A 15,871-nucleotide genomic window follows, 5' to 3' on the forward strand; every position below is an offset into this window, starting at 1 on the left:
AACTTACCTTCCGCTCCCGGACGCCACCTCAGTGCTCCTCTGCTCCAGCCACCTTGGTGCTCCACTACTCCCCTCCCCAACCAATCCAGACACTACTCTCATGCTATTACCCAGCAAGAGAGAAGCGCTGGGATTGGTCTGAGCGGGCTGGTTTGCCGCTCAGTTAAGGACAGGTAGCCTGTGCCTCTTCTTCCACCCGGCTGTACAAGACAGCTGGGTTGGAGAAATATAAGTGCACATGTCGGTTTGGTCATCCTAAAACAGCCAGCCAAACTGACATGCGCACTTACAGTGCACCTACCACTCCTCCTTGGCTGCTGCTGACTCAAACCATAGCCACTCCCCTCCCTAGAATTGCAGAATCAGCCAAGTAAGGAAAAGATAAAATTATAATAAAATAGTTTATTTACTTTTCACTTTCTGCCTTTCAACAGTGGGGTAACCGTCCTCTGCCATAACGGAGAAGCCTCCCCTGGATATTACCATTCCCAGTTTAAGCAAGGTTTCGGAGTTCTGAACAACTAGATCTCTGATAAATTGTGCTGGGCATGTTCATGTGGCCAAGGAGATTTGAGTGACAATAGAGGGTCCATAGGACCAGTCCTTCTCCCTCCGGACAGCTGCCATAAGGGAGGGAACTTTTAGGTGGCACACTGTCAGTACGCTTACTGACAGCCTTTTTGCCTCTGTGCTCACGTCTATAATATGGTGCCATGCCCCATGCAAATGAGAGAACGCCCTCTGGTGATAGTGCTGGCTCTATATGTATTACAGAAGGGGCTGCACAAGCATCTGCAATACCAAAGTGCCCCGGGGCTGTGTAAAGCGGGTGCTAATGCCCGTTGTGCCCCCGGCACTTCCACAATACGGCCCCTGGTGCCCAATTCACAAAGCTACTTGCACACTTAGCAACATTGCAGTGTTCAAATAAGATAATTTGAGTGGGCAGCATAAATTAAATCCCTGAACAAACTCTTGATTGCGCAGGTATCAGGATTGCATATTGAACGCTCGCAACTAACATGTTTCTCGGCTTTCACACATTTTCTGGGCAGAGAATGCCTTGGCCTACCCATGCCTTGCATAGCAAATACCTCCACATAGTACTAGGCAAATGTGTGGTATTATGATTTAGAAGTAAACAAATCCATACCTATAATGTCACTTTTGTCAATGCTTTGCAGGAGTAGATCCAGATACTTTTATTCATAAACGTACTTTTATAATGTTTTAGAGGTATGTCAGTCAGTGTTAAAAATAAGAATGGCTTTGTTTGTGGCATTTTCTTTATGAATGATAAGAATACGAATAAGTATGAGAATAAGAATAATGATTAACAATAATAATAGAAGTCTTTATGCTTACCTGTGTTTTTGCACCATTGCTTAATAAAAGACCGGTACGGCCCATGGCAGCAGCATTTGGTATACAAAAGAAAAAGGACGAAATCACATTACTGAGTCCGTGTGCCAGTAGCTCCTGTGAAATCAAATTTTAACAAATTGTTCACTTTTCAAACACTAATATGTGAAGGTTAAAATTCTATCCTCTACTTTCAATATGCGATAGGTTGTGCGCAAAAATGAAAATGTCTAATTACTCACAACTGCAATTTTAAACATGTTTCAATATAATCACACATAGCCATGAGTATATCATTAATGTTATAATATGACCAATTCAAAATCAGCTTTATTTGATTTAAAAGTTTAAATCATAAAAGCACAATATATAAAAACAATCACAATTTCTTACAAATACATTATCATAAATAATCTAGAACAATCAGATTAGGTTAATAAAAGACCAGTTCCATCGATCACATTGTTTTCCTGCATCTGATCACACCCTTCAGATATTTAGTTAGGTGGCTAGTAAACACATCATGTTCCAAAAGTTGTAACGTGAGGAAAGCTGGGTGGCATTGTCTCAGTCCTGCACCCTTAGTATTGGTACTCTCCATCTTTTTCTTAACAAAATATAACATTTACAAAAAAACATATGTATTGTGAATTGAGTAGATCTATCATCACATGGTCGCGGACATAGAGATCTCGACCAATCATTCATGTTTGGAAAAGATATTATCCTGTATAAATTGCCTAAGCGAAAATGGGTCAACAGCATCCGATCATGTTCCCCTTTAATGGTTACAAGATAGGGTTGCACTGCTGATTGTAATAATAACCATTGATTTTCCATAACTATGGGTTTTAATATTTTGATGGAAAACCTATTGGTTTCCACAAGCTCTAAACAATCTATCTATAATGATTTCCTTGAGATTGTGGTTATACTAGCGGGGTTATAGAAATATTCCGGGTGCCCAAGATTGGCCATAAAATTCTTAACGTATTTGATCGAGGGAATATGAAACACCCTTTGTAACTTAAGACAGTCATTTAGCACATCCCGAGTAAAGCCAGTAGCAGTAGTTGACCAAATCTTGTGCCATAACAGAACCGGTTGGATCTTAATTAGGTCTGATATGTATGGCAACCCAAGTTCCGCATGACAGATGTAAGTAGCAATACTGCTTGGGACCGCTAATAAATATCTCAGGAAAACATTCTCGATTAGCTGTAAAGGTTGTGGGTCAGCATAGCCCCAAATGCCGACTCCATACATTGCAGTTGAGACACATTTTGCTTTATAGATCTTTATTAGTTCTGCAATTGGTCGTTTACCTAGTTTTCTAGCTAAGTTCGCCAATGCTGCCATTGCTTTTGTAAATAACAACTTTCTGGATAAAATAGGATGCGACCAGGAGCTCTTTTTTTCCAAAGAGTATCCTCAAATATGAAAAGCAATTGATGAATTCAACCTTCTTGTTGTTGATGAAAATATCTTGACATTTTACATCATTGCTTCCACATTTCATGACGTATGTTTTAGTGATGTTTACATGGAGACCTAAATTAGACAAAGGTTGAGAAGCTGGAGACGACTCTTTGCAGCCCTAGTTGTATACAGGACATTAAAACAGCATCATCCTCGTACAACAATGCTGGGATTGGACGATTGCCAATGTAAGGGAAATACTGGCATTCGCTAGTTAAAACTGGACCTAGGCCATTTATATACAAAGTAAAAAGGAAGGAGGCTAGCACACACTGTTGCCTCACCCCCTTCCTGACTGGGAACCTAGAAGTACACTCTCCTAGACCTCTGTAGCAGATCCTGGCCTGAGCATCTTAAAATAGCTGCCAGTTTATAAGTTGTATTTCCACTCCCATGTCTTCTAAGATGTTCCAAAGTTTATGGTGACTAACACAATCAAACGACGAACTGAGATCGACAAATGCCAGGAAAAGGTTCCCACGTTTAGCTCCTGTACATTTGCCCCAGATGATGTTTAGGTTTAGCCCTTGTTCAATAGTACCAGGGCCTTGACAGAAGCCATATTGCAGCTCCTCATCCCACGTCTGTAATCTATTTAGTAAAATTCGACCGGCCACTTTTACAAATAAATCGAAAAGTAAAATCAGTCGATAGCATGTTGGATCGTTACGGTCTCCCTTTTTAAAAATGGGAAATAGAATTGATTCTGACCAGGACGGGATAAAAACTTGTTTGCAACAGGCTTTCAAGACCGATGTTAATAATGGGCCTCAGTGTAAAGGAATACATTTACATAAATCCACTGGCACACCATCTGGGCCTGGGGCTTTGCCTACCTCACTTGCCTTTATTGCATGGGTGACTTCATCCACAGTGATATCAATCTTAATCAATCAAGGTATTTATAGAGCGCACTACTCACCCGGAGGGTCTCAAGGCGCTAGGGGGGGTGGGGGGGGAGGGAGGGGGGAACAAATGTGATTATTCCATCCCCAGGGCTTGACTAGAGGTTGCTGATGATAACACACAGGCATTGTCGTTATACAGATTAGAATAGTGATCCACCCATTGATCCTCTCCGATAGTTATCGATTATTGGTTAGCCTTAAGGTGCTAAAAAGGGTGCGTTCACAGCTTTCCAGAAGCATGTGTTATCTCCAAGTTCGGACGTTTCTTGTAGGGCCCGCCATGGTTCAGCTCTTAGGGCCGCTTTTCGTTCTTTGAGGGCACATCTAAATGCCATTCTGGCCGCCTTAATTTCAGGCTGATCTCTAACAGTTTTGTGTAGTGCATTTTTCAAGGCCGTAAGGGTTTTAGAACAGTTTGTGTTGAACCAACCCGGCTTTTTAATATGGGGTTTTGTATTTTCCACAGATAAGTTCCTCTTGATTTCAGAGGATATTACCCAAAAATAATTCAAAATATTAGAGTTCGCAGCATTCTCGACGAGACAAACTGCAAAGTCTGTTTTACAGCTGTTAAGAAGTGTCTTAGTGAATTCTAACGGCTCCATCATGGACCAGCAGATTTGGTATCCGTTGCTTTTATTTAGGGCAATATCCTGTACAAGATGTTCGGATTGGCCTTTTGTGTTTAACACATTGCGGGGAAGATCAAAGGTAATACTTATGTGGAAATGGTCACTAAATGCAACAGGGTGGGTTACTAAATGATGTATTCTGCTAGCATATGTGTTTGAAACCAATACATACTCGATAATGGAACACATCCCTCGACCATTGAAAGTGCAGCTAAATGGGAACGTAGGATAACACAATTTGTTAGCAACGTCCAAATCACAGGAAAACTTGATAGTATTTAAATAGTCCACAAGTGAAGAATGAAAAAAGTGGGCAGCATGAATACCATCATCTGTCGTTAGACCACATATACCTCCAGTAGCATGAGGACACAGGGCAAAGTTGAAGCCCCCCCCAAATCACACACATATCCTTATTCATTTAATTCTGCAGAGCATACATATCCTTCCTTAAATTTTTCAAAACCACCTCAACCTGGTATTTTGGTATGTTGTTATAAAGGTTCAGGAGGACAGTACAATGCATGTTATCAATATGCAGCATCAATACCTGGTAAAAATTGTCTAAAGTCACAAGTTCTATCATTTTTAAATTTACACTGTGGGAAACATATGCATAACCCGCCCTTGTTCCTCCCATGAGATGATAATTCCGCCAGGGTGTGAAATGTTTTGTAACCATTAATGTGGAAAATACCCTCTGCCCATGTTTCTTGCAGGCATAATAAATCAAAAGCCTCAACAAAGTCTAGCCATAAGGGGTTAGAAAGTTTAGAATATAGTCCTGCCACATCCCAAAATAATACTTCACATGTTGCTATCCTCCCGTGACCAGGGTTACTGAACTCTTTTCTTGTGTTGTCACTTACTAAACTAGGGTGGTGTTCTACAGGTGTCGGTAAGTTCTGACCATAAACAGACTTAATTATATCATTGATTGGATTTGTATTGACAGGAGGGGATTCCGTGCTATGATAGGAGGTCAATTTAATGGTAATGTAATGCAGAGCCTCATCTTTATTTGGAGTTACACAGTTGTCTGGTGTTTCAAGTCAATCAGTGTCCTCCAAAGAGGGCAGTATGTTAAAATGGTTCTGCGTTGGAATACTAAAAATATGTGGTAAAATACCACGAAAGCCTTTCATATTGATATTCCTCTGGTTTCGATTGGTTGGTTGGTAAAAATATCAAAGGGGCATTACATTAATATTCATAGTCTTGGTGTATTCATTACCAACTCTAGTAAGGATCTCTTGTGTCAGCTGCGGTGTTCTAAATGTCAGGATTATGCAATCACCTCAAAGTGTTTTGTCTCCTCTCCCAACCCACCGAACCCTTATTGCCATCTTGAATTTGCCAAAAAAAGCCTCTGTTAACCCAGTATTTGTGCCCAGCTAAAAGAGAGCTTTGTTTCTCAATGAATCAAATGATTATGTCGCCTGACCTAGTAGCCAAGGCACATTGGCCAGAACTATGGTATTAGGAGTGGCTGCAGATGGCAAGTCCAACCTGATGCCTTCTATATCTGAATTACTTAAGCATAATGGTCGGCACGAAGGATTAGTCCCAGTACTGAGGCAGGCCGATGCCCATAGTTTGTTATCCATATTTTCTTTCTTATTATCTATGTATCTATTAGAGGAACACTGGACCCCCAGCTATATGACTATGAATGCATATGACTAGTGATCCTTTCTTTTTTTGTGACTCATTATGAAAAGCCCCCTTTTGTGATTGTTCAACCTGCTGGGGGGTAAATCGCTGTCTAGGCCCCAGCTGTGTTAGGCATATTAGTCGTAGTAGTATCGAGAGGTACTCCTAAAAAAGTCCTCAGTGTGTCTTCAATGGCTTTCACTCTTGCCGTTAGATTTGATAGAGCGTCAGTAAATATTTTATGCAACCTGTCTATTTTGAGGTATATCTTATTAGAGTCCACATTGTGGCTATTTTTTCTAGTAGTAGGTGGGGGTAATACTCTTCTCTCATTATTAGGATTATTCTGTTTAGTTATTTTTTAATGATTTTTTGTTAGAACGTCAGGCCTGAATACCGGTAGTTTTTCATTAGGGGAGTCTAGTGTTGCCTCTGGTTTCTTGGGGCGATTTGACTGGGGTTGTGACTCACTTTAATGATCAGACACACAAATGTGGTCTAACACTTCCTGTATACAACCGTTCATTTTGGTTGGGTCGATTATGATTTCTGGTTGTAAGACTTGGGAAGCAGTACACTCAGGATTTAGGGTGCTCAAATGTCCCTCTCCCACCTTTTTACCTTGATTTAGTTCCTCCACGGAGTGTATTTGTTTTTCTATGGCTCCCATAGCTCCCGATAGATATTTCATTTATGATTGCTGGGGCCCCCCTGCCGCCTTTGGCAAACTCTCAGCTTTTCTTTTGCCCATCGCTCTCGCCCAAGACTAAAATACACAAACTGTTGTGGTTAAGGCTATATGCTGTTTCTAATTTTTTGTTATTATCCCCACTAAATTTCTAAGTACTAAATATAAAGTGCTCTCAGAGTTAGAAGTACAGTTAGTGGGAGTCCCTTAACACAGTACAATTCTGGAAATAGTCCCAGGGCCGATCAAGGAAAAAATACTGTTGTTTCTGCTCAGTCCTTTAATCATTCAGTGCTGCAGTTTCTCTTTCTGTTCTGAGCAAATCCCAGTATAACTTTCATATTGGCCCACTGCAGAGAGTACGTCCCAGGCTTCCAATAATCATGAACTGGACTCACCCTCTAATATTGTAGCTCCCGGGAACAATAGATTAACGGGGTGGCCCAGCCCATCCTCATCCGGTCATCAGCCCCGTGCGCATCCCGCACTACTGAATGCCTCAACGTCTTAAATACCGCTCCTGTGCTGGATTTACTGTGCTGCTGCTGTGGGCCCCTCTCTCACAGGCCAGGAACCAGGGAGCAAAGGTAAAGTGCTCTGTGCAAGGCGCCAAGGGCAGGGACAAAGGAGAAAGTGCGGTGCAGTAAAGAGCGCGACCATGACCAAAATAGAACAGTCAGCGATAAAAGTTGAGATTGATAATGGGAGTCACTCAAAGAAATTTAGAATAGCATACACAACAATCTTCAGGGAAAAAAGAGATAGAAAGCAGTCACAGGCAAACAATATTACACGACTAATAAATATGAATCTTAGCACTGTACAAAAGGGGCACCTAGAATGCTACCCTGCCCCGTTAACAGTAGATAGTACTAAACAAGTGTGGGACTATTCACAAACTGCACTTTGAAGTATGTTTCATAATATTACACTAGTACTACTTACATACTATAAAAGGCTATTCTCAAACCAATGTGCGGAGATCTTCCCTTCTCCGATGTTTTCTATGCAAAGTTCTCACCGGGTTGCGGAAATACACGTTTTAGTAGTGAATGTGAGTGAAACCTGAGGCAGTACACTTGGGGAATATTTATTAGTAAATTGAAGGGAATAAGGAAGGGGTGCGAAGGAGTGGCTTACAGAGCAGTAGGATGGGTTTAGGGAGGAACATGCAAATACAAAAACAAACCATCCACATAAGAGTAAGCGCATTGCTATTCACAAACTGCACTTCTAGAGTTACAACAGCTATAAACAATCCCACATAGTCACATATGTACTCCAGCCCAGAATTTGGAGTAAATACAGCACCACACATGGCCACTCACAAATACTGCAACACACCCACATAGAAAGCAATGGTTGCAAATGCTTACATAGGAAAATGATGATAAATAAATTGATTTATTTTGAATTTTTTACATTTTTATATATGTAAGTGTGTGTGCGCGTGTGTGTGTTTGTGTGTTTAAGTGATAAACATTATTTTCAATTTAAAATCACTTTTAATTAAATAGCATTTGAAATCTTTAATAAAAATGTAAAAAGTTTCAATAAAATGTACTAAGTAGTAATTAAATATAAAATGATAATACGGGTGTGATTTTTTACAATTACTTTAAATAGTAAGTACAAACGTATTAATATGTTTTATTTATTCAATTATGTAATACATTTAATTTGAGGAGTTACTGTGCAGTAAAATGTTTACGTTACATTAAAATATGTTTTAAATATTAGTATGTTTAATATTTTCCCCTATACTTTACTATAGGACGATCTCAGACCCGGTGGCTGTGGAGATCTCTGCCTACATGTGAAAAGTTCATATTAATGACTTTACAGATAAATCCTGCTCTAGCAGGCTCCACCACCTGCTTTGAGGCGGAGAGACATGCAAGTCTGAACCTAGGGGTAAATGTACACTCAGAAATGGTGAATAGCAAAAATGTGTAAAGTCAATAATAAGTGCACTACTAAGTTTACACATCAGGAAAACTACACATATAAACTTATATTTGTAAAGAGGGCCCAAAATGTTTATCTAGTCATGAAACATACCCACAGAAAAGTGGTATTAATACAGTTACGTTGCTGCAGAAGAATAATGCTGGGATTTAATTAGCATATGGACAGTAATTGGGTTTGGTATAAGGTTTGACACCAGGTAATGAGCCTCACTTTGCTTGATACAGGAGTGTGAACAATCCAACAGCAACTAATAGTAGGTTTTGATACACTAGGAATGGTACGTGCTAAGGAATCGTGATATGAAATATTTGTACTTCACATACCTAATTTGATTATTCAGACTTGGTCGAAAGAAAGTGAGCGAACAGGAAACAAGTTTATCCTTGTGATTTAAAAGCTGTATCATGTAATTTGCCTGTGCCACTAGAGTAAGTTTCTCACAAGGTCCCCTCTGGGGATCTTAACGAGCATGCAAATTAATTGCTTTCAACTTTGTGAAAGTGGCCCTTCAACAATCATTTAGAGTGTGGAAGTAATTCCCCAAATCCTAAAAAACTAAAATTGACACCAAAAATTGCAGCTTTCATGTCTTCGAGGTTTGATGGAATTTCCAGATATGCTTTGCTACCCCATATGCAGTACTAAACCAGATAATTTATTATCCCAAGCAAATGTTTTTCAGGTTTTAGTTTAACAACACTTAAAACTGGTGTAAATAACCCATAAAAATAGCATTAGCTGAGGCAGGCAGGAAAAACCTTCAAAGACCATTGAGATCAACAGGAAAGACTTATGAAAAGTTGTGCATGTGTGTGGGCCTCAGAAACTTGAATGACAGCATATGAGAAGACTGACATCCTCATACTTATATAAATGAGATCCTAATGAATGTAAGAAGTGCCAGAACTTTTGCAAGGAGTGTTGTTTAATGTTTTTCCAGGATGACATGCTTGGTGATCTGATAGGAAGTAACATGATGTTGTTCTGGAGAAAGTATTGTGAAATTTGGAACAAGCAGGACTTACTGTAGCAGTAGAGAAATGTAAGTTAGGTGGAGTCTTGAGGCACACATTTTCATTTAAAGGAGTGAAGCCCAAATTAAAGATGGTGGAAGCCATTGAGAGAATACACTCATCAAAGCACCAAGAGGTGGATAAGGTCTGGGTGCATGACTGATGCAGATGAGTGATGGACAGGAGAGGATTGGGACATATGCTTTGCCAACATTGAAGGGTGCTTGAAGCACTTATTAAAATATTGAGAAGGAAGCAGTAGTATACTTGTGGGGTGTGCAACATTTCAGAAAATATGTCTAGGGTACTAATTTTTCATTGCGCACTGACCATAGACCACTGATAGATTTATTCACCACTAAGGGTGCCGAAATGAGACAGCTTTCATAGCTCAGTGGCTATACCATTTACAAAAATGCATATTTCACATCAAATATGTCCCTAGAACGAAGACCATCAAAGCCAATTGTTTGCTGGGACCACCTATGTGAGGTGACATATATGAGGAGGGTAAGGAGTATATAGTAACTGAGATAAAGGAGTCTTGTAAGGGAGCCATATTGGAAAATGAATAGAGAGAGGCATTGTTGGAGGAACAAGGATTACAGTACTGATGTCAAGGTTGAATGAGGGGTGGTTTTGAAGGCTGATGATAAAGTAGATTTAAGCTAATTTTTGTCTATGTGGAAAGAGTTGTCTGTTGTGAGCAGTATTATCAGCAAATGTGATAAGTTGGTGGTTCCAGCAAGTTTGGGACAAAGGATGTTGGAACTGTTGCATGGAGGGCATGAGGCTGGAATAGACATGTGTATTGACAGGATTGTACATAATTGTGTGCCCTGCACTTGCATCTACAAATATTACACAATGCCAAAGACATGCATAGTGCCTGTGGGATTTCCAAAAAGGGGAAAAGATGGCCATTTACACCAGAGGTATATTTTCCAGCCTTGCTTAGGAAATCAGGTACACCGTCATAAAGATCTATTATTTTTCCAAATGACTAGAGGTAGCTTTAAAGAAGGAAATAAAGGTTTCTGATGCCAATGCCTTTTGAAAATAAATCTTCAGAGAAGGATACCAGGAGGATGTAATTTCAGACATTAGGCCAAAACTTGTGTCTGAGAAATTTAAATCATTCCTCAAGAAGGCGGGGAAGTGACACGTCAGAACTAATGTTTTCAACTCTTGATAAAATAGTTTACTCAAACGACTCAATCATGTGCTAGGGGAGTCCATCCAGTTGTCTATAAGGGAGGCTTCAATTGGAAGCAAGAGGCAAAAAATATGCAATTGAGTTACTGAACTACACCTCACTCAGCTGCGGGTCAAGAATGGCATGTACAGGTGTTGTTCCTGCTTCGATGGAAAGAACGAATCATCCTGATGTGAATTGATATCCCCTTGGTGAGAAGGTAGGGAAAGATTAAGTGTCAGTATGCACTAATGCATAATTATAAATTAACATGAGATCAATGAAGGTTTGAAAATGCCAATCTGGCGAGGGTGTGTACGAGAGATCATTGTAAGAAGGGAGTGTCCAAGTGGTCAAGTCCTAAGAGGGGATTAAAGCAATTGGCAACATGGTACTATTGAAGCAAAGGAAGCTGAGGAATGTGAGGGCCAATGAATTTGATCTGTAGATTTCAGAGAAGGGTGAGAAGTGAGGTGAAGTAAATGACAACGAGAAGCAGAAAAACAAAGGTTGACTTAGAAAGAGACCCAAACATTTGGAAGATTACATTTGCACATAGTTCTCCAACATATGTGATCTGGTTTTTGTTTATCATTACACTGCATTGGGGAATTGCAAGTCCTTGAATGTGTGTCCTGGTTCAACTATTGGGAAAGGGGATGTGTGAGCACATGTTTTCCTTTAAAAGTTATTTGATGATGGTTTAACATTTCAGAAGTGGCAACTTAGCACTCTTGAATGTGCCTGCCAAAGGTCACACAACTATGTTTGGCACTCTTGAATAAAGTTACTTTCTACTATTATTTTTGAGGAGCCTTCTTCTGAAAAGTTATATGTGCCCCATTACACAAAATACGTTATGGTTAACTTCAGCATTTGGAAACATTGTTTTTAACACAAAGGAGCAGATTCCAAGCCTGCACTGCCTGTGGTACTCATTAGAGATGCTCTCTCAAATTGTAATCAATATAGGTTCTTTAACTTCTGACTTTTTTATTACAAACTTTTCTTCTGCTTTGATTATTCGAATGTTTATACATTAGAGATTCATCAAATTTTTTTAAATTAGGTCCTATGTTACTCATCATTGTAGTGCTGTATTAGCATGTAATGATGGAAAGTGTGGCTACTGATGGACTCCATAGAACTGTGATGTAAGCGTTAAAATGTAGCGAATTGAATGCAGGTTTAAAATGTTGAGTTTGTGGTTACACCCAGAAGACTAAAGACATGTTATACTAAGCTTCGTGTGTGGCATAGTCATTGGAGAGTACCTGGGCTGGGAAGGACCCTACAACTGGCGATGAGATAGCGGATAAGTTCGCCGAAGAACAGTGGTGCTCTCCCAGATAGTTTGCAGTGGTCCAGCAAACTGCTTTTGTGAGGAGAAAGCTACTAAAATTTTCATCTGCAATTGATGGAGAAATGGAGAGAAAATGCTACATATTTCTATTTGTTCTATTTTATTATTTCTTTTCATAATGATGCGGTGATTTAATTGCATGTAATTCGAATAGTTTGTTCTTTACATTTGTTAATGAAATAAATTAGCAAAACAATTGCTCACATTCATAGTGATGGATGATGTATTGGGTTCTCCCATATTAAATATACCTCACTTTTTGCACTTTGGCTGTTACCTACACCCAATATGTCAGTGTATTTGTGTGGATAATATGCTGGTATGCATAAAGGATGACTTTTCCAATGTACATCCAGTCATTAAGTCTTGGGCCCATTTTCTTCTTATTCAATGTACCTAAATGCTCAAGCTATATCTCACTGATGAGGTCCATTGAATCTAAAATGATCAGATGTGTCTTAATAGCTCATGTATGCTTCTCATTTTGTTGTTATTGTTGAACTTGTTTGCATAAGGTTAGTTTCATTCTACAATAGCAGGCTGTATGATGGATCAACCAACCTAAAGAAAAATAAAACCAGGGAGAGTATGGTGGCATTCATGTTATAATGCCTGTGCTAAATGTAAAGTTTGATGTACAACACTTTGCAGCCCATACAGAAACCTGCACTCACAATTTACAACTTCACATTGGTTTTTAGCATATTCTTATGGTTAACCCATGAACCTTATAAATTATAAGCTTACCATTAGGGTTTAAATCCATAATGGCCATATATACTGGTGGGTTTTTGTCTGTGAATTGTCCTCTGCAAATCCTAGGTTTATCTCCAAAGCCTACATACAGATACCATGGGGGTCGGATACATAACTGATGCAGTAAATACCACCTATTCCAAACTTTTCAAGTTGGAATGAAACAAGGCATATATAATCATGCTTACTGTACCAATTTACTCACGTTTTGCCTTTTTCTTTCTACTTTCCCTTGCCAAATTTTGGCAGGTTTTTCCTGGTGACATCTGGGTGCGGTCATTACTACTGAGTTCAGAATTGTAATTTGCTCTGAAACTGTGAATTTCACTTACTACTTACACCGGAGACCTAAAAGTTTTTTATATCAGTTGTATTTTGTAAAAATAAAAAGCATATGCTGCAACAGAGACAAGATAAATCAGTGGTAAAAGAAAAACGGTACCAGTCACGTTGCCAGTAGTATAAATGCATTAGATTAAGTAGTAGCTCTTTGATTTTTTTGCTCCGATATGAAAATCTCCATTGTAAAAATGTGCTGTAGTTTTGGTGGGCATAACTATAAAACTGAGCTTGAGGCTTGTGTTTTATTTTTTGAATTTGGTAAAGTGCTAAATTTGTATTCTTCCTACAGCAAACAGCTTCTTTGGAGTGTGATATAGTTACATGTCTCAGGGTTGTGCACTTCCATTTAAAGCTAGAATTTCTGTGTAATACCTAGGGGCACTGATTTTGGCCTTGATGGGAGGAACCACTGGCTTTCACTGTCCAATTCACCCAACAGGAGGAGAACAGAGATGGCAATACTGTACTTGGTACCTTCAACTAACCTCTGTCCTATACCTCTTCTGCCAACAATCAACCCAACTCAAAAAGCTGCAACGCAGTTCCAAGTATGGTGATCTCTAAAAAACCGAAGATCCCACTATAAGCAACTAGCATTTGCACAGGTCTCTGATGAACTGATCTGCAGAGTAGCCCTGTTGTTTAAGACAAACTTCTTGCAAAGTCAACAGGGTGGCACGCATATCTGCCTGTGTCAATTAAGATCCAAACACTGGTAACATGAGAAAAACTGAATTATATGGTTTCCTATCTCAAATGGGATGGAGAACTGTCATTTCAACTCTCAGACTCTGAGGACTTTGCTCTCCATCCAGAGAAAACTCAACAAATGCGCGTGCATCTTGTGTCGTCCCTATGGCTGAAACGGTCTGCTGCAAATCACAATAACCATGATTCAAGCCTCTTCCTCTGGATAATCACAGACCTGGGAAATAGATACGATGTCCCTCAAGCAATCTCAAATGCTGCTGTTTGTTATCCATACCCCTTCTGACCCAAGTCTGTTACAAGATGAAGGGGGGGGGGGGGGAAGTCTACTGGCATTCTGGTTGATCCCTTGTGGATCCACTTGTCCTGATTACCTCTTCTGCAACTCATGGCAGTGATGGAAGAATGCCCTCTGCAGCCCCTGTTTACCCATTTAAGTCTGACAGCCTGGTAACCGACGGGTTAGGCCTTTACGTTGAGTACTTTTTTGTAAGTGGCTCTTGCATCATAGCAGTACTGAAAGGCCAGCTACTATCAAGACCCACAAAGTGCCATTAAGATCATTCTACACATGGTGTTCACACAAGTTACACACAATCCCCTGTCATGCGATCTCCTTTGAAGTCTTGACTTCATGAGGGTGGAGTTGTTGCTACGGTTTGCTACATCTGGCCTTTGGGACATATTTGCTGTTCTTCTGATTGCAGGGATTCTGGAGATGGGACATTATTCCTACTTAAGATGGTGGCTTGGTTCCCGATGTGTTAGTAGCACTTTGAACTCTTGGAAAGTATTTTTCTGAAACTTCAAACATCAAGAGTCATCTTGTTGGTTTCTAAAACCTGGCAAGATAGCAAAGCTGCTGTGTAAGGAGCTTTTCCTACCTAGCAGCTTCGCGTTGGGACCCTCTCTCAATCTTTCACATTAATAAACCTATTGACCTTACCACCTTGGGTTCCGAGACTACTGAATCACAGCTAGTAATCTGATTACACTTGGTATGGGCAGAACTATCAGAATGTACCTCACCTGATTTTCCATTAGTTAGATGGCTGTAGGTACCTTTGGTCCTGGTAACAGAGAGAGAACACCTTAGTGTACCTGCATGTTTCCTTCTATTTCCCTGGGGTATGTCATGTGCCTCTCTCAGTGGAGGTTCAAGGTGATTTAGCAAATGGCGGCCTTCTATCCTTCAGGAAAGGGTATTTTACTGTAAATGTGTCTCACTGTGACCCGCCTCTCGCCCAATACTTTCATTGCACATTATAAACTAGTCACCTGTACCTTGACCTCACCGTCTGGAGCTGCTGAGCTGCTACATCTTCTTCTCAGAAGGCATGAGTGGTTTCAATGCTTTTCTGTTTTCTTGATATGCATTAAATTGCCATGCGTGCAGCAGGTAGATGGTGTTTTGTCTGTTTTGCGTGGAGCACCATCACTCACTTTATTTTCGTGAATTAAGGACTGCAATGAGGAAGAGGGCTGAACCTGTAATGCCTGGATCACTTATCGATAATTTTGATTACACTGATCGTACTCTTCTTTGTCAGACTCCTGGAATGAAACCCACGCCTACAATACATCAGGTTTCCTCTTTAATTACGGAAACTGTTTTTTATTGTGGTAAATTCTAGCGGTGAGGTCTCTTATTCAGATTATAGGAAGGGGAGACGTTAAAATGCTGGGGGCTCACTCATATGATCTTGTCTCACTGGGTAGGTCATCCTCTTTGGTGAAGGGTTGTGATGAGTTAGAGTAAAGCAGCCTGAGCTGTTGTAAAGCAAAATGAATACCACAGTAC

General features: G+C 40.0%; 1 protein-coding gene across 9 annotated transcripts in view; it reads right to left on the bottom strand.

The window, feature by feature from the left end:
- Window positions 1–15,871, bottom strand: part of SLC26A7 (solute carrier family 26 member 7) — a 566,650-nt gene that overhangs the window by 71,828 nt on the left and 478,951 nt on the right. For all 9 annotated transcript variants that reach the window (XR_014961520.1, XR_014961519.1, XR_014961518.1 and 6 more), the window contains one exon: window positions 1,366–1,479. Coding sequence is in view for 6 of the 9 variants with exons in the window: in XM_085605292.1 (XP_085461418.1) it covers window positions 1,366–1,479 (114 nt within the window). In the remaining 3 variants the exon portion in view is untranslated. The remainder of the gene's footprint in view (window positions 1–1,365; window positions 1,480–15,871) is intronic.

The sequence above is a fragment of the Triturus cristatus genome, chromosome 5_1 (assembly GCF_964204655.1).
Source record: "Triturus cristatus chromosome 5_1, aTriCri1.1, whole genome shotgun sequence".
NCBI lineage: Eukaryota > Metazoa > Chordata > Amphibia > Caudata > Salamandridae > Triturus > Triturus cristatus.